The sequence below is a fragment of the Pseudorasbora parva genome, chromosome 16, assembly GCF_024679245.1.
Source record: "Pseudorasbora parva isolate DD20220531a chromosome 16, ASM2467924v1, whole genome shotgun sequence".
Classification (NCBI taxonomy): domain Eukaryota; kingdom Metazoa; phylum Chordata; class Actinopteri; order Cypriniformes; family Gobionidae; genus Pseudorasbora; species Pseudorasbora parva.
The window spans coordinates 2,810,275-2,829,750 of record NC_090187.1 but is presented as its reverse complement, the minus strand read 5'-3'; the positions used below and the strand labels follow the sequence as shown (position 1 = coordinate 2,829,750).

Below are 19,476 nucleotides of genomic sequence, written 5' to 3'. Positions count from 1 at the left end.
AACAAGATGGAGCACAGATATGTTTGCAAAATATGGCAAAATTGGTATCTATCTTCTCGGCATGAGCCAATGAATGTATTATGACCAGTCTCATTACAATAGGCTAATTTAATCAAAAGTTATTAGCATTTTTGTACATTTTATTACAACTTTTGACCACAAGGTGGCGCTGCCCCGAAACTTTTTGAATATCTTCGGGACATAGAGCGGAAGACACATACCGAGTTTTGTAATGATACACTAGTGCATTCTTAAATTATAGCATTAGCATTTTAAACCGTAATACTGCATTGAAGTCAATGGGAATTTCATGTTTTGTTTTATTATAGCGCCACCAAGAGGCACAATCCCACCAATTTTTTTATGTGTCCTCGTAGTGAGCCCATACATATGTGTGTCAAGTTTGGTGAAAATATCTCATTTTGTTTTGGAGTTATAGACATTTATATGAAAAAACACGTAAAAAAGGACTGACACCTGACTTTGATTGGATTTTACTACCCCTTACTATCAATATTTTGAGATTTGGGCATTAGCATATAGCTATCGACCTATGTTTCCGAACTTCTGAGGCTGGTTTCGTCTCGATCGGACTAGCGGTTTCGAAGATATCAGCAAATGTTTTTTAAGCACTAAATTACAACTCTGCGCAAACCATATGCCGAAACCTGGCAAGTCTGGTATCGTTGGAGTCGGCAAGGATTCAGGAGACCAAAAAACACACTCCCATCAAAATATGTCAACCACACCCAAAGTTATAAGCGTTTGAAAAAAAAAATTCTCCACTAGGTGGCGCTGTTTCGAAACTTCTCAGGCTACTTCAGGGCATCGTGGTGATGACCCATACCAAGTTTCATAACAATCTGTTCATGCGTTCATAAAATACAGCATTTTTGCACATAATTCAAAATGGCCGACATCCAAAATGGCCGACATGGTAAAATTGGATATCAGTCGACTCGGCATGACGCCCTGAATCTAATGAGACCAATTTTATGATTTTTGGATAAACGGTTCAGAAGTTATAAGCCAAAATAGGCATTTTTCGTATCTCCGGACAGGTAGGTGGCGCTGCGCCGAAACGCTGCATGTTGCTTCAAGTCATGCTTGTGATGACATGTACCAAGGTTGGTTTGAATACGATAAAGCGTTGCGGAGATATAGCCTTTAGTGTGTTTTTGCAACCTCCACGTAAAATTTGTTTGTGCGTTTATTGAAAACGATTGGACGAATCAACTTGAATTCCATAACTTTTTGTCAACATGCTCTGAAGATGATCTGTTTCAATTTTCGTGAAAATCGGAGCAACGGCCTAGGAGGAGTTCGAAAAAGTAGGTTTTTCAGAAAATTCAAAATGGCGGGAAAATTTGCATACCGGAAAATGACATCATAGGGTGAAATCGAATCGGCTTGAGCCAAGGAATCCGATGAAAAAAGAATTTTGTTTCTAGCCCTTAGGGGTCAAAAGTTATAAGCATAAATATGAGTGAAACTTTGGACAGGTGGTGGCGCTAGAGGGATTGAGTTAGAGGCACCAAATTTGCTATAGTGACAGCTCAGACTGGCCTCTATGAGTGTGCCAAATTTCACAACTTTTTACCATACGGTTCTATGGGCTGCCAGAGACTCCTATGGCGGAAGAAGAAGCAGAATAATAACAAGCAGCCATTATCGGGGCCAAGCGCAAAGAAGAAGACAAGACATGCCAGCATGGCTGGAAGTCTCAAGCCAACTGCAACAATGAGCCATTAAGGACCTATTAAGTTGATTTTAGGCAAAATAGCAGTCAAATTTTAAATACAGTCAATAATAATGGTTTAATGGTTTATCACTTTCGACCAATAGGTGTCACTGTTACGAAACTGATGTGGTTTAGTCAGATTGAGATGACAATGACACATGCAAAGTTTGGTGTCAATATGTCAAAGCATTGCAGAGATACAGCCTCAAGAGTAATTTTTGCATCATGGCTCAACTCTGTTGCAGTGGTATATGAAAACTGTTTTGTCTATCAATCCGAAATCCATAACTATTTGTCAGCATGGTCTGAAGACGATACGGATCAATTTTGGTGAAAATCGGACAAACGGTCTAGGATGAGTTTGAAAAAGTAGATTTTTAACAAATAACAAGATGGAGCACAGATATGTTTGCAAAATATGGCAAAATTGGTATCTATCTTCTCGGCATGAGCCAATGAATGTATTATGACCAGTCTCATTACAATAGGCTAATTTAATCAAAAGTTATTAGCATTTTTGTACATTTTATTACAACTTTTGACCACAAGGTGGCGCTACCCCGAAACTTTTTGAGTATCTTCAGGACATGGAGCGGAAGACACATACCGAGTTTTGTAACGATACGCTAATGCATTCGTAAATTATAGCATTAGCATTTTAAACCATAATACTGCATTGAAGTCAATGGGAATTTCATGTTTTGTTTTATTATAGCGCCACCAAGAGGCACAATCCCACCAATTTTTTTATGTGTCCTCATAGTGAGCCCATACATATGTGTGTCAAGTTTGGTGAAAATATCTCATTTTGTTTTGGAGTTATAGACATTTATATGAAAAAACACGTAAAAAAGGACTGACACCTGACTTTGATTGGATTTTACTACCCCTTACTATCAATATTTTGAGATTTGGGCATTAGCGTATAGCTATCGACCTATGTTTCCGAACTTCTGAGGCTGGTTTCGTCTCGATCGGACTAGCGGTTTCGAAGATATCAGCAAATGTTTTTTAAGCACTAAATTACAACTCTGCGCAAACCATATGCCGAAACCTGGCAAGTCTGGTATCGTTGGAGTCGGCAAGGATTCAGGAGACCAAAAAACACACTCCCATCAAAATATGTCAACCACACCCAAAGTTATAAGCGTTTGAAAAAAAAAATTCTCCACTAGGTGGCGCTGTTTCGAAACTTCTCAGGCTACTTCAGGGCATCGTGGTGATGACCCATACCAAGTTTCATAACAATCTGTTCATGCGTTCATAAAATACAGCATTTTTGCACATAATTCAAAATGGCCGACATCCAAAATGGCCGACATGGTAAAATTGGATATCAGTCGACTCGGCATGACGCCCTGAATCTAATGAGACCAATTTTATGACTTTTGGATAAACGGTTCAGAAGTTATAAGCCAAAATAGGCATTTTTCGTATCTCCGGACAGGTAGGTGGCGCTGCGCCGAAACGCTGCATGTTGCTTCAAGTCATGCTTGTGATGACATGTACCAAGGTTGGTTTGAATACGATAAAGCGTTGCGGAGATATAGCCTTTAGTGTGTTTTTGCAACCTCCACGTAAAATTTGTTTGTGCGTTTATTGAAAACGATTGGACGAATCAACTTGAATTCCATAACTTTTTGTCAACATGCTCTGAAGATGATCTGTTTCAATTTTCGTGAAAATCGGAGCAACGGCCTAGGAGGAGTTCGAAAAAGTAGGTTTTTCAGAAAATTCAAAATGGCGGGAAAATTTGCATACCGGAAAATGACATCATAGGGTGAAATCGAATCGGCTTGAGCCAAGGAATCCGATGAAAAAAGAATTTTGTTTCTAGCCCTTAGGGGTCAAAAGTTATAAGCATAAATATGAGTGAAACTTTGGACAGGTGGTGGCGCTAGAGGGATTGAGTTAGAGGCACCAAATTTGCTATAGTGACAGCTCAGACTGGCCTCTATGAGTGTGCCAAATTTCACAACTTTTTACCATACGGTTCTATGGGCTGCCAGAGACTCCTATGGCGGAAGAAGAAGAAGAAGAAGAAGAAGCAGAACAAGACATGCCAGCATGGCTGGAAGTCTCAAGCCAACTGCAACAATGAGCCATTAAGGACCTATTAAGTTGATTTTAGGCAAAATAGCAGTCAAATTTTAAATACAGTCAATAATAATGGTTTAATGGTTTATCACTTTCGACCAATAGGTGTCACTGTTACGAAACTGATGTGGTTTAGTCAGATTGAGATGACAATGACACATGCAAAGTTTGGTGTCAATATGTCAAAGCATTGCAGAGATACAGCCTCAAGAGTAATTTTTGCATCATGGCTCAACTCTGTTGCAGTGGTATATGAAAACTGTTTTGTCTATCAATCCGAAATCCATAAGTATTTGTCAGCATGGTCTGAAGACGATACGGATCAATTTTGGTGAAAATCGGACAAACGGTCTAGGATGAGTTTGAAAAAGTAGATTTTTAACAAATAACAAGATGGAGCACAGATATGTTTGCAAAATATGGCAAAATTGGTATCTATCTTCTCGGCATGAGCCAATGAATGTATTATGACCAGTCTCATTACAATAGGCTAATTTAATCAAAAGTTATTAGCATTTTTGTACATTTTATTACAACTTTTGACCACAAGGTGGCGCTGCCCCGAAACTTTTTGAATATCTTCGGGACATAGAGCGGAAGACACATACCGAGTTTTGTAATGATACACTAGTGCATTCTTAAATTATAGCATTAGCATTTTAAACCGTAATACTGCATTGAAGTCAATGGGAATTTCATGTTTTGTTTTATTATAGCGCCACCAAGAGGCACAATCCCACCAATTTTTTTATGTGTCCTCGTAGTGAGCCCATACATATGTGTGTCAAGTTTGGTGAAAATATTTCATTTTGTTTTGGAGTTATAGACATTTATATGAAAAAACACGTAAAAAATGACTGACACCTGACTTTGATTGGATTTTACTACCCCTTACTATCAATATTTTGAGATTTGGGCATTAGCGTATAGCTATCGACCTATGTTTCCGAACTTCTGAGGCTGGTTTCGTCTCGATCGGACTAGCGGTTTCGAAGATATCAGCAAATGTTTTTTAAGCACTAAATTAGAACTCTGCGCAAACCATATGCCGAAACCTGGCAAGTCTGGTATCGTTGGAGTCGGCAAGGATTCAGGAGACCAAAAAACACACTCCCATCAAAATATGTCAACCACACCCAAAGTTATAAGCGTTTGAAAAAAAAAATTCTCCACTAGGTGGCGCTGTTTCGAAACTTCTCAGGCTACTTCAGGGCATCGTGGTGATGACCCATACCAAGTTTCATAACAATCTGTTCATGCGTTCATAAAATACAGCATTTTTGCACATAATTCAAAATGGCCGACATCCAAAATGGCCGACATGGTAAAATTGGATATCAGTCGACTCGGCATGACGCCCTGAATCTAATGAGACCAATTTTATGATTTTTGGATAAACGGTTCAGAAGTTATAAGCCAAAATAGGCATTTTTCGTATCTCCGGACAGGTAGGTGGCGCTGCGCCGAAACGCTGCATGTTGCTTCAAGTCATGCTTGTGATGACATGTACCAAGGTTGGTTTGAATACGATAAAGCGTTGCGGAGATATAGCCTTTAGTGTGTTTTTGCAACCTCCACGTAAAATTTGTTTGTGCGTTTATTGAAAACGATTGGACGAATCAACTTGAATTCCATAACTTTTTGTCAACATGCTCTGAAGATGATCTGTTTCAATTTTCGTGAAAATCGGAGCAACGGCCTAGGAGGAGTTCGAAAAAGTAGGTTTTTCAGAAAATTCAAAATGGCGGGAAAATTTGCATACCGGAAAATGACATCATAGGGTGAAATCGAATCGGCTTGAGCCAAGGAATCCGATGAAAAAAGAATTTTGTTTCTAGCCCTTAGGGGTCAAAAGTTATAAGCATAAATATGAGTGAAACTTTGGACAGGTGGTGGCGCTAGAGGGATTGAGTTAGAGGCACCAAATTTGCTATAGTGACAGCTCAGACTGGCCTCTATGAGTGTGCCAAATTTCACAACTTTTTACCATACGGTTCTATGGGCTGCCAGAGACTCCTATGGCGGAAAAAGAAGAAGAAGAAGCAGAATAATAATAGGAACACTAACGATTTCAATAGGTGCCTCCGCACCTTCGGTGCTTGGCCCCTAATTAGAAGAACAATAGGGCTCTGCGCCCTTTCAGGGCTTGGGCCCTAATAATAATAATAACAAGACATGCCAGCATGGCTGGAAGTCTCAAGCCAACTGCAACAATGAGCCATTAAGGACCTATTAAGTTGATTTTAGGCAAAATAGCAGTCAAATTTTAAATACAGTCAATAATAATGGTTTAATGGTTTATCACTTTCGACCAATAGGTGTCACTGTTACGAAACTGATGTGGTTTAGTCAGATTGAGATGACAATGACACATGCAAAGTTTGGTGTCAATATGTCAAAGCATTGCAGAGATACAGCCTCAAGAGTAATTTTTGCATCATGGCTCAACTCTGTTGCAGTGGTATATGAAAACTGTTTTGTCTATCAATCCGAAATCCATAAGTATTTGTCAGCATGGTCTGAAGACGATACGGATCAATTTTGGTGAAAATCGGACAAACGGTCTAGGATGAGTTTGAAAAAGTAGATTTTTAACAAATAACAAGATGGAGCACAGATATGTTTGCAAAATATGGCAAAATTGGTATCTATCTTCTCGGCATGAGCCAATGAATGTATTATGACCAGTCTCATTACAATAGGCTAATTTAATCAAAAGTTATTAGCATTTTTGTACATTTTATTACAACTTTTGACCACAAGGTGGCGCTGCCCCGAAACTTTTTGAATATCTTCGGGACATAGAGCGGAAGACACATACCGAGTTTTGTAATGATACACTAGTGCATTCTTAAATTATAGCATTAGCATTTTAAACCGTAATACTGCATTGAAGTCAATGGGAATTTCATGTTTTGTTTTATTATAGCGCCACCAAGAGGCACAATCCCACCAATTTTTTTATGTGTCCTCGTAGTGAGCCCATACATATGTGTGTCAAGTTTGGTGAAAATATTTCATTTTGTTTTGGAGTTATAGACATTTATATGAAAAAACACGTAAAAAATGACTGACACCTGACTTTGATTGGATTTTACTACCCCTTACTATCAATATTTTGAGATTTGGGCATTAGCGTATAGCTATCGACCTATGTTTCCGAACTTCTGAGGCTGGTTTCGTCTCGATCGGACTAGCGGTTTCGAAGATATCAGCAAATGTTTTTTAAGCACTAAATTACAACTCTGCGCAAACCATATGCCGAAACCTGGCAAGTCTGGTATCGTTGGAGTCGGCAAGGATTCAGGAGACCAAAAAACACACTCCCATCAAAATATGTCAACCACACCCAAAGTTATAAGCGTTTGGAAAAAAAAATTCTCCACTAGGTGGCGCTGTTTCGAAACTTCTCAGGCTACTTCAGGGCATCGTGGTGATGACCCATACCAAGTTTCATAACAATCTGTTCATGCGTTCATAAAATACAGCATTTTTGCACATAATTCAAAATGGCCGACATCCAAAATGGCCGACATGGTAAAATTGGATATCAGTCGACTCGGCATGACGCCCTGAATCTAATGAGACCAATTTTATGATTTTTGGATAAACGGTTCAGAAGTTATAAGCCAAAATAGGCATTTTTCGTATCTCCGGACAGGTAGGTGGCGCTGCGCCGAAACGCTGCATGTTGCTTCAAGTCATGCTTGTGATGACATGTACCAAGGTTGGTTTGAATACGATAAAGCGTTGCGGAGATATAGCCTTTAGTGTGTTTTTGCAACCTCCACGTAAAATTTGTTTGTGCGTTTATTGAAAACGATTGGACGAATCAACTTGAATTCCATAACTTTTTGTCAACATGCTCTGAAGATGATCTGTTTCAATTTTCGTGAAAATCGGAGCAACGGCCTAGGAGGAGTTCGAAAAAGTAGGTTTTTCAGAAAATTCAAAATGGCGGGAAAATTTGCATACCGGAAAATGACATCATAGGGTGAAATCGAATCGGCTTGAGCCAAGGAATCCGATGAAAAAAGAATTTTGTTTCTAGCCCTTAGGGGTCAAAAGTTATAAGCATAAATATGAGTGAAACTTTGGACAGGTGGTGGCGCTAGAGGGATTGAGTTAGAGGCACCAAATTTGCTATAGTGACAGCTCAGACTGGCCTCTATGAGTGTGCCAAATTTCACAACTTTTTACCATACGGTTCTATGGGCTGCCAGAGACTCCTATGGCGGAAGAAGAAGCAGAATAATAAATATAGCTGCAAGCAGCCATTATCGGGGCCAAGCGCAAAGAAGAAGACAAGACATGCCAGCATGGCTGGAAGTCTCAAGCCAACTGCAACAATGAGCCATTAAGGACCTATTAAGTTGATTTTAGGCAAAATAGCAGTCAAATTTTAAATACAGTCAATAATAATGGTTTAATGGTTTATCACTTTCGACCAATAGGTGTCACTGTTACGAAACTGATGTGGTTTAGTCAGATTGAGATGACAATGACACATGCAAAGTTTGGTGTCAATATGTCAAAGCATTGCAGAGATACAGCCTCAAGAGTAATTTTTGCATCATGTCTCAACTCTGTTGCAGTGGTATATGAAAACTGTTTTGTCTATCAATCCGAAATCCATAAGTATTTGTCAGCATGGTCTGAAGACGATACGGATCAATTTTGGTGAAAATCGGACAAACGGTCTAGGATGAGTTTGAAAAAGTAGGTTTTTAACAAATAACAAGACGGAGGACAGATAGGTTTGCAAAATATGGCACAATTGGTATCCATGTTCTCGGCATGAGCCATTGACTGTATTATGACCAGTTTCATTACAATGGGTTAATTTAATCAAAAGTTATTCGCATTTCTGTACATTTTATTACAACTTTTGACCACAAGGTGGCGCTACCCCGAAACTTTTTGAGTATCTTCAGGACATGGAGCGGAAGACACATACCGAGTTTTGTAACGATACGCTAATGCATTCTTAAATTATAGCATTAGCATTTTAAACCATAATACTGCATTGAAGTCAATGGGAATTTCATGTTTTGTTTTATTATAGCGCCACCAAGAGGCACAATCCCACCAATTTTTTTATGTGTCCTCATAGTGAGCCCATACATATGTGTGTCAAGTTTGGTGAAAATATCTCATTTTGTTTTGGAGTTATAGACATTTATATGAAAAAACACGTAAAAAAGGACTGACACCTGACTTTGATTGGATTTTACTACCCCTTACTATCAATATTTTGAGATTTGGGCATTAGCGTATAGCTATCGACCTATGTTTCCGAACTTCTGAGGCTGGTTTCGTCTCGATCGGACTAGCGGTTTCGAAGATATCAGCAAATGTTTTTTAAGCACTAAATTACAACTCTGCGCAAACCATATGCCGAAACCTGGCAAGTCTGGTATCGTTGGAGTCGGCAAGGATTCAGGAGACCAAAAAACACACTCCCATCAAAATATGTCAACCACACCCAAAGTTATAAGCGTTTGAAAAAAAAAATTCTCCACTAGGTGGCGCTGTTTCGAAACTTCTCAGGCTACTTCAGGGCATCGTGGTGATGACCCATACCAAGTTTCGTAACAATCCGTTCATGCGTTCATAAAATACAGCATTTTTGCACATAATTCAAAATGGCCGACATCCAAAATGGCCGACATGGTAAAATTGGATATCAGTCGACTCGGCATGACGCCCTGAATCTAATGAGACCAATTTTATGATTTTTGGATAAACGGTTCAGAAGTTATAAGCCAAAATATGCATTTTTCGTATCTCCGGACCAGTAGGTGGCGCTGCGCCGAAACGCTGCATGTTGCTTCAGGTCATGCTTGTGATGACATGTACCAAGTTTGGTTTGAATACGATAAAGCGTTGTGGAGATATAGCCTTTAGTGTGTTTTTGCAACCTCCACGTAAAATTTGTTTGTGCGTTTATTGAAAACGATTGGACGAATCAACTTGAATTCCATAACTTTTTGTCAACATGCTCTGAAGATGATCTGTTTCAATTTTCGTGAAAATCGGAGCAACGGCCTAGGAGGAGTTCGAAAAAGTAGGTTTTTCAGAAAATTCAAAATGGCGGGAAAATTTGCATACCGGAAAATGACATCATAGGGTGAAATCGAATCGGCTTGAGCCAAGGAATCCGATGAAAAAAGAATTTTGTTTCTAGCCCTTAGGGGTCAAAAGTTATAAGCATAAATATGAGTGAAACTTTGGACAGGTGGTGGCGCTAGAGGGATTGAGTTAGAGGCACCAAATTTGCTATAGTGACAGCTCAGACTGGCCTCTATGAGTGTGCCAAATTTCACAACTTTTTACCATACGGTTCTATGGGCTGCCAGAGACTCCTATGGCGGAAGAAAAAGAAGAAGAAGAAGAAGAAGCAGAATAATAAATATAGCTGCAAGCAGCCATTATCGGGGCCAAGCGCAAAGAAGAAGACAAGACATGCCAGCATGGCTGGAAGTCTCAAGCCAACTGCAACAATGAGCCATTAAGGACCTATTAAGTTGATTTTAGGCAAAATAGCAGTCAAATTTTAAATACAGTCAATAATAATGGTTTAATGGTTTATCACTTTCGACCAATAGGTGTCACTGTTACGAAACTGATGTGGTTTAGTCAGATTGAGATGACAATGACACATGCAAAGTTTGGTGTCAATATGTCAAAGCATTGCAGAGATACAGCCTCAAGAGTAATTTTTGCATCATGGCTCAACTCTGTTGCAGTGGTATATGAAAACTGTTTTGTCTATCAATCCGAAATCCATAAGTATTTGTCAGCATGGTCTGAAGACGATACGGATCAATTTTTGGTGAAAATCGGACAAACGGTCTAGGATGAGTTTGAAAAAGTAGATTTTTAACAAATAACAAGATGGAGCACAGATATGTTTGCAAAATATGGCAAAATTGGTATCTATCTTCTCGGCATGAGCCAATGAATGTATTATGACCAGTCTCATTACAATAGGCTAATTTAATCAAAAGTTATTAGCATTTTTGTACATTTTATTACAACTTTTGAGCACAAGGTGGCGCTGCCCCGAAACTTTTTGAATATCTTCGGGACATAGAGCGGAAGACACATACCGAGTTTTGTAACGATACACTAGTGCATTCTTAAATTATAGCATTAGCATTTTAAACCGTAATACTGCATTGAAGTCAATGGGAATTTCATGTTTTGTTTTATTATAGCGCCACCAAGAGGCACAATCCCACCAATTTTTTTATGTGTCCTCGTAGTGAGCCCATACATATGTGTGTCAAGTTTGGTGAAAATATTTCATTTTGTTTTGGAGTTATAGACATTTATATGAAAAAACACGTAAAAAATGACTGACACCTGACTTTGATTGGATTTTACTACCCCTTACTATCAATATTTTGAGATTTGGGCATTAGCGTATAGCTATCGACCTATGTTTCCGAACTTCTGAGGCTGGTTTCGTCTCGATCGGACTAGCGGTTTCGAAGATATCAGCAAATGTTTTTTAAGCACTAAATTACAACTCTGCGCAAACCATATGCCGAAACCTGGCAAGTCTGGTATCGTTGGAGTCGGCAAGGATTCAGGAGACCAAAAAACACACTCCCATCAAAATATGTCAACCACACCCAAAGTTATAAGCGTTTGAAAAAAAAAATTCTCCACTAGGTGGCGCTGTTTCGAAACTTCTCAGGCTACTTCAGGGCATCGTGGTGATGACCCATACCAAGTTTCATAACAATCCGTTCATGCGTTCATAAAATACAGCATTTTTGCACATAATTCAAAATGGCCGACATCCAAAATGGCCGACATGGTAAAATTGGATATCAGTCGACTCGGCATGACGCCCTGAATCTAATGAGACCAATTTTATGATTTTTGGATAAACGGTTCAGAAGTTATAAGCCAAAATAGGCATTTTTCGTATCTCCGGACAGGTAGGTGGCGCTGCGCCGAAACGCTGCATGTTGCTTCAAGTCATGCTTGTGATGACATGTACCAAGGTTGGTTTGAATACGATAAAGCGTTGCGGAGATATAGCCTTTAGTGTGTTTTTGCAACCTCCACGTAAAATTTGTTTGTGCGTTTATTGAAAACGATTGGACGAATCAACTTGAATTCCATAACTTTTTGTCAACATGCTCTGAAGATGATCTGTTTCAATTTTCGTGAAAATCGGAGCAACGGCCTAGGAGGAGTTCGAAAAAGTAGGTTTTTCAGAAAATTCAAAATGGCGGGAAAATTTGCATACCGGAAAATGACATCATAGGGTGAAATCGAATCGGCTTGAGCCAAGGAATCCGATGAAAAAAGAATTTTGTTTCTAGCCCTTAGGGGTCAAAAGTTATAAGCATAAATATGAGTGAAACTTTGGACAGGTGGTGGCGCTAGAGGGATTGAGTTAGAGGCACCAAATTTGCTATAGTGACAGCTCAGACTGGCCTCTATGAGTGTGCCAAATTTCACAACTTTTTACCATACGGTTCTATGGGCTGCCAGAGACTCCTATGGCGGAAGAAAAAGAAAAAGAAGAAGAAGAAGAAGAAGCAGAATAATAATAATAGGAACACTAACAATTTCAATAGGTGCCTCCGCACCTTCGGTGCTTGGCCCCTAAATATAGCTGCAAGCAGCCATTATCGGGGCCAAGCGCAAAGAAGAAGACAAGACATGCCAGCATGGCTGGAAGTCTCAAGCCAACTGCAACAATGAGCCATTAAGGACCTATTAAGTTGATTTTAGGCAAAATAGCAGTCAAATTTTAAATACAGTCAATAATAATGGTTTAATGGTTTATCACTTTCGACCAATAGGTGTCACTGTTACGAAACTGATGTGGTTTAGTCAGATTGAGATGACAATGACACATGCAAAGTTTGGTGTCAATATGTCAAAGCATTGCAGAGATACAGCCTCAAGAGTAATTTTTGCATCATGGCTCAACTCTGTTGCAGTGGTATATGAAAACTGTTTTGTCTATCAATCCGAAATCCATAAGTATTTGTCAGCATGGTCTGAAGACGATACGGATCAATTTTGGTGAAAATCGGACAAACGGTCTAGGATGAGTTTGAAAAAGTAGATTTTTAACAAATAACAAGATGGAGCACAGATAGGTTTGCAAAATATGGCAAAATTGGTATCTATCTTCTCGGCATGAGCCAATGAATGTATTATGACCAGTCTCATTACAATAGGCTAATTTAATCAAAAGTTATTAGCATTTTTGTACATTTTATTACAACTTTTGACCACAAGGTGGCGCTGCCCCGAAACTTTTTGAATATCTTCGGGACATAGAGCGGAAGACACATACCGAGTTTTGTAATGATACACTAGTGCATTCTTAAATTATAGCATTAGCATTTTAAACCGTAATACTGCATTGAAGTCAATGGGAATTTCATGTTTTGTTTTATTATAGCGCCACCAAGAGGCACAATCCCACCAATTTTTTTATGTGTCCTCGTAGTGAGCCCATACATATGTGTGTCAAGTTTGGTGAAAATATTTCATTTTGTTTTGGAGTTATAGACATTTATATGAAAAAACACGTAAAAAATGACTGACACCTGACTTTGATTGGATTTTACTACCCCTTACTATCAATATTTTGAGATTTGGGCATTAGCGTATAGCTATCGACCTATGTTTCCGAACTTCTGAGGCTGGTTTCGTCTCGATCGGACTAGCGGTTTCGAAGATATCAGCAAATGTTTTTTAAGCACTAAATTACAACTCTGCGCAAACCATATGCCGAAACCTGGCAAGTCTGGTATCGTTGGAGTCGGCAAGGATTCAGGAGACCAAAAAACACACTCCCATCAAAATATGTCAACCACACCCAAAGTTATAAGCGTTTGAAAAAAAAAATTCTCCACTAGGTGGCGCTGTTTCGAAACTTCTCAGGCTACTTCAGGGCATCGTGGTGATGACCCATACCAAGTTTCATAACAATCTGTTCATGCGTTCATAAAATACAGCATTTTTGCACATAATTCAAAATGGCCGACATCCAAAATGGCCGACATGGTAAAATTGGATATCAGTCGACTCGGCATGACGCCCTGAATCTAATGAGACCAATTTTATGATTTTTGGATAAACGGTTTAGAAGTTATAAGCCAAAATAGGCATTTTTCGTATCTCCGGACAGGTAGGTGGCGCTGCGCCGAAACGCTGCATGTTGCTTCAAGTCATGCTTGTGATGACATGTACCAAGGTTGGTTTGAATACGATAAAGCGTTGCGGAGATATAGCCTTTAGTGTGTTTTTGCAACCTCCACGTAAAATTTGTTTGTGCGTTTATTGAAAACGATTGGACGAATCAACTTGAATTCCATAACTTTTTGTCAACATGCTCTGAAGATGATCTGTTTCAATTTTCGTGAAAATCGGAGCAACGGCCTAGGAGGAGTTCGAAAAAGTAGGTTTTTCAGAAAATTCAAAATGGCGGGAAAATTTGCATACCGGAAAATGACATCATAGGGTGAAATCGAATCGGCTTGAGCCAAGGAATCCGATGAAAAAAGAATTTTGTTTCTAGCCCTTAGGGGTCAAAAGTTATAAGCATAAATATGAGTGAAACTTTGGACAGGTGGTGGCGCTAGAGGGATTGAGTTAGAGGCACCAAATTTGCTATAGTGACAGCTCAGACTGGCCTCTATGAGTGTGCCAAATTTCACAACTTTTTACCATACGGTTCTATGGGCTGCCAGAGACTCCTATGGCAAAGAAGAAGAAGAAGAAGAAGAAGCAGAACAAGCAGCCATTATCGGGGCCAAGCGCAAAGAAGAAGACAAGACATGCCAGCATGGCTGGAAGTCTCAAGCCAACTGCAACAATGAGCCATTAAGGACCTATTAAGTTGATTTTAGGCAAAATAGCAGTCAAATTTTAAATACAGTCAATAATAATGGTTTAATGGTTTATCACTTTCGACCAATAGGTGTCACTGTTACGAAACTGATGTGGTTTAGTCAGATTGAGATGACAATGACACATGCAAAGTTTGGTGTCAATATGTCAAAGCATTGCAGAGATACAGCCTCAAGAGTAATTTTTGCATCATGGCTCAACTCTGTTGCAGTGGTATATGAAAACTGTTTTGTCTATCAATCCGAAATCCATAACTATTTGTCAGCATGGTCTGAAGACGATACGGATCAATTTTGGTGAAAATCGGACAAACGGTCTAGGATGAGTTTGAAAAAGTAGATTTTTAACAAATAACAAGATGGAGCACAGATATGTTTGCAAAATATGGCAAAATTGGTATCTATCTTCTCGGCATGAGCCAATGAATGTATTATGACCAGTCTCATTACAATAGGCTAATTTAATCAAAAGTTATTAGCATTTTTGTACATTTTATTACAACTTTTGACCACAAGGTGGCGCTGCCCCGAAACTTTTTGAATATCTTCGGGACATAGAGCGGAAGACACATACCGAGTTTTGTAATGATACACTAGTGCATTCTTAAATTATAGCATTAGCATTTTAAACCGTAATACTGCATTGAAGTCAATGGGAATTTCATGTTTTGTTTTATTATAGCGCCACCAAGAGGCACAATCCCACCAATTTTTTTATGTGTCCTCGTAGTGAGCCCATACATATGTGTGTCAAGTTTGGTGAAAATATTTCATTTTGTTTTGGAGTTATAGACATTTATATGAAAAAACACGTAAAAAATGACTGACACCTGACTTTGATTGGATTTTACTACCCCTTACTATCAATATTTTGACATTTGGGCATTAGCGTATAGCTATCGACCTATGTTTTCGAACTTCTGAGGCTGGTTTCGTCTCGATCGGACTAGCGGTTTTGAAGATATCAGCAAATGTTTTTTAAGCGCTAAATTACAACGCTGCGCAAACCATATGCCGAAACTGGGCATGTCTTGTATCGTTGGACTCGGCAAGGATTCAGGAGCCCAAAAAAGCTACTCCCATCAAAATTTTTCACTCACACCCAAAGTTATAAGCGTTTGAAAAAAAAGAATTATCCACTAGGTGGCGCTGTTTCGAAACTTCTCAGGCTACTTCAGGGCATCGTGGTGATGACCCATACCAAGTTTCGTAACAATCCGTTCATGCGTTCATAAAATACAGCATTTTTGCACATAATTCAAAATGGCCGACATCCAAAATGGCCGACATGGTAAAATTGGATATCAGTCGACTCGGCATGACGCCCTGAATCTAATGAGACCAATTTTATGATTTTTGGATAAACGGTTCAGAAGTTATAAGCCAAAATATGCATTTTTCGTATCTCCGGACCAGTAGGTGGCGCTGCGCCGAAACGCTGCATGTTGCTTCAGGTCATGCTTGTGATGACATGTACCAAGTTTGGTTTGAATACGATAAAGCGTTGTGGAGATATAGCCTTTAGTGTGTTTTTGCAACCTCTACGTAAAATTTGTTTGTGCGTTTATTGAAAACGATTGGACGAATCAACTTAAATTCCATAACTTTTTGTCAGCATGCTATGAAGATGATCTGTTTCAATTTTCATGAAAATCGGAGCAACGGCCTAGGAGGAGTTAGAAAAAGTAGGTTTTTCAGAAAATTCAAAATGGCGGGAAAATTTGCATACCGGAAAATGACATCATAGGGTGAAATCGAATCGGCTTGAGCCAAGGAATCCGATGAAAAAAGAATTTTGTTTCTAGCCCTTAGGGGTCAAAAGTTATAAGCATAAATATGAGTGAAACTTTGGACAGGTGGTGGCGCTAGAGAGATTGAGTTAGAGGCACCAAATTTGCTATAGTGACAGCTCAGACTGGCCTCTATGAGTGTGCCAAATTTCACAACTTTTTACCATACGGTTCTATGGGCTGCCAGAGACTCCTATGGCGGAAAAAGAAGAAGAAGAAGAAGAAGCAGAATAATAATAATAGGAACACTAACGATTTCAATAGGTGCCTCCGCACCTTCGGTGCTTGGCCCCTAATAATAGGAACACTAACGATTTCAATAGGTGCCTCCGCACCTTCGGTGCTTGGCCCCTAATAAAAACCCTTAGAAGAACAATAGGGCTCTGCGCCCTTTCAGGGCTTGGGCCCTAATAATAATCCTTAGAAGAACAATAGGGCTCTGCGCCCTTTCAGGGCTTGGGCCCTAAATATACTTAATACATTTTAAAACTTAATAAACTTAAAAAATTATACATTTATTGGACAATCCATGTTTTCTTCAATGTACAGGAGTTTTTTTCCCCACAGTGGATGCACAAGAGGTTCATATTTCATATTAAAGACAGACTTTAAGAAATTGAAATCACAGATAAACAACACACACACACATTTTATTTTTTTTACAATAACTCCTTAGGCTTAGACCTTTCTAATGTTTTTAGTTATAGGCTGTCTGCATATTAATAGGTAACCCAGCAGTTTTTTTTTTTTTTTGTAAAATAAGTTTTCTGTAAAATATTACAAAAATAATAATTATTAGTATTATATTGTTATATTTATTCTGACATGCTCTTTTTATTTGTAATTATGAAAATGTTATTGTAATGGTAATACGTCTTATTTTTTAAAAAATATTTTAGCAGTAATAATAATCATAATAATTATTATTAGTCACATTAATATAAAAACACAAAATGTTAAATACACACACTTTACATTTGTAAAAAAAATTATAATAACAATAATCGCATTTTAAATCGCAATCGCAATTTTATCCAGAATAATCGCAATTATATATTTTCCCCAAATCGTGCAGCCCTACAGGTAACTTATTTTTTATTTTATTTTTTACAGTGCATGTGTTTGCTGTTTGATTATTACCCATGATAAAAAAAATTATATTACACATCGCAATCACATCTCGGGCTCTGTTTGCAGGGAGATCTGTCCTCCTGGTCTCTCCTGACCCTTTAACACGTCTCTTCTTGTCTTTCAGATTGAAAGGAACATGTTGCAGCCTAAAGGATGTTTGCATTAAAGCATATTCTCATAAGAATAAAATGCTTCGGGACACTTTGCTGAAACAGCACAATGGGAACCTGCTCTAAAGACACTCGTGGAGAAATAGAGCAGATTCATAATGTCAACATGCTCTGAATATCTGTAAATGTTACGATCAGAACAATACTTTTTTTGTTTGTATTACAGTTAAAACACAAAATACATATGTGGGTTAAACATTACTTTTGGGTTATTTGCGTGTGGTGGAGACCGTTCCAGCGCTTCCAAAGTGAGTAAACAATTTTAAAAAAGACTATTTATTTTTGTTAGTAGGACTGTCATTGACACAAAATATAGTTTTAATAATAATATGCATCTAAGTGTTGATTGATGTGCATTTAAAAATATATGTGCATAGTAGATGCAATTGTATATAAATGGAGATGCACTTTATGCTGGTCGGTTTAAGAGTGAGTTTCATGATGATTTTCATTCTGTTCACACATTGCATATCCATCTGCTTGCTCCTTATCGCTCCGATCTGAAGTGTGAGAATGAACGAGTAACAGCGGACCCTCAGGGACGCTCTCTGTAAATATACACCTGACGCCAGCACAACAATACAGAAATCCAGGCCAAGTCATCACAGATACTGTACTGTTAAATGTGCGAGATGAACATATGGACAGTACATGTAAAGTAGGACAGTTGAGCTCATCTCTCATCATGTAAATATGGTTGGGAATGGGATGGCACAGATGTAAGCATTTGTAGCATCTTATAAACAACAGCCATGGAGTGTCAGGATGTGTTAAACTGACTGGATTTCATTAGTCCATCACCACCTCTATTATTTGTTTTGGCTTAACTGTAGCATTATTATAGCAACGATGCACATTTTAAAAAGCGTGATAATTGTACCCATTTCATTCATGTCATTTTTGTGTACGGATTTAAACATACATGTGATTTCCTTTTATGAATCCAGCCACTCATGCATTTTGTGATTGTGATTGATAGTGTCTTGCATGTTTGCAAATATCTCTGTTCTGCTGTTATTTTTATGCAAGTATTGTCTATACTGTACATTAAAAAAAAATGTAAAAATGATGGACTCTTTTTCTTAAAATATTTATGGAGCAATTACGTTATACTCACAGTATTCATACACATTTTGGACACAACCAGAAAGTTTATTTTTACACCAATCTGGTATATTATGACCACTGACAGCTGAAGTGAATAACACTGATGATCTCTCCATCACGGCTCCTGTTAGTGGGTGGGATATATTAGGCAGCAAGTGAACATTTTGTCCTCAAAGTGTGTTAGAAGCAGGAGAAATGGGCAAGCGTAAGGATTCATGCGAGTTTCACAAGGGCCAAATTATGATGGAAGAATCAGGCCTGGTCTGAGGAATTTTCTTTTACATCACGTGGATGGCCGTGTGTGTGTGTGTGTGGCTTACCTGGGGAACATGGACCCAGGATGCACTATGGGAAGAAGGTGAGCCGGCGGAGGCAGTGTGATGCTTTGGCCAATGTTCTGCTGGGAAACCTTGGGTCCTCCATCCATGTGGATGTTACTTTGACACGCTCCACCTACCTAAGCATTGCTGAGACCATGTTCAGCCTTTCATGGAAACGGTATTCTGGTGGCTGTGGCTCTTCCAGCAGGATAATGCTCCTGACACAAA

General features: G+C 38.7%; 1 protein-coding gene across 1 annotated transcript in view; it reads left to right on the top strand.

Annotated features, from left to right (window-relative positions):
• The window catches only part of LOC137043769 (uncharacterized), a 51,125-nt gene extending 32,263 nt beyond the window's left edge, over positions 1-18,862 (top strand). The window contains exon 3 of the mRNA XM_067420185.1: positions 17,776-18,862. Within this exon, the coding sequence (XP_067276286.1) occupies positions 17,776-17,887 (112 nt within the window). The 3' untranslated portion in view covers positions 17,888-18,862. The remainder of the gene's footprint in view (positions 1-17,775) is intronic.
• The last annotated feature ends 614 nt before the right edge of the window (positions 18,863-19,476 follow it).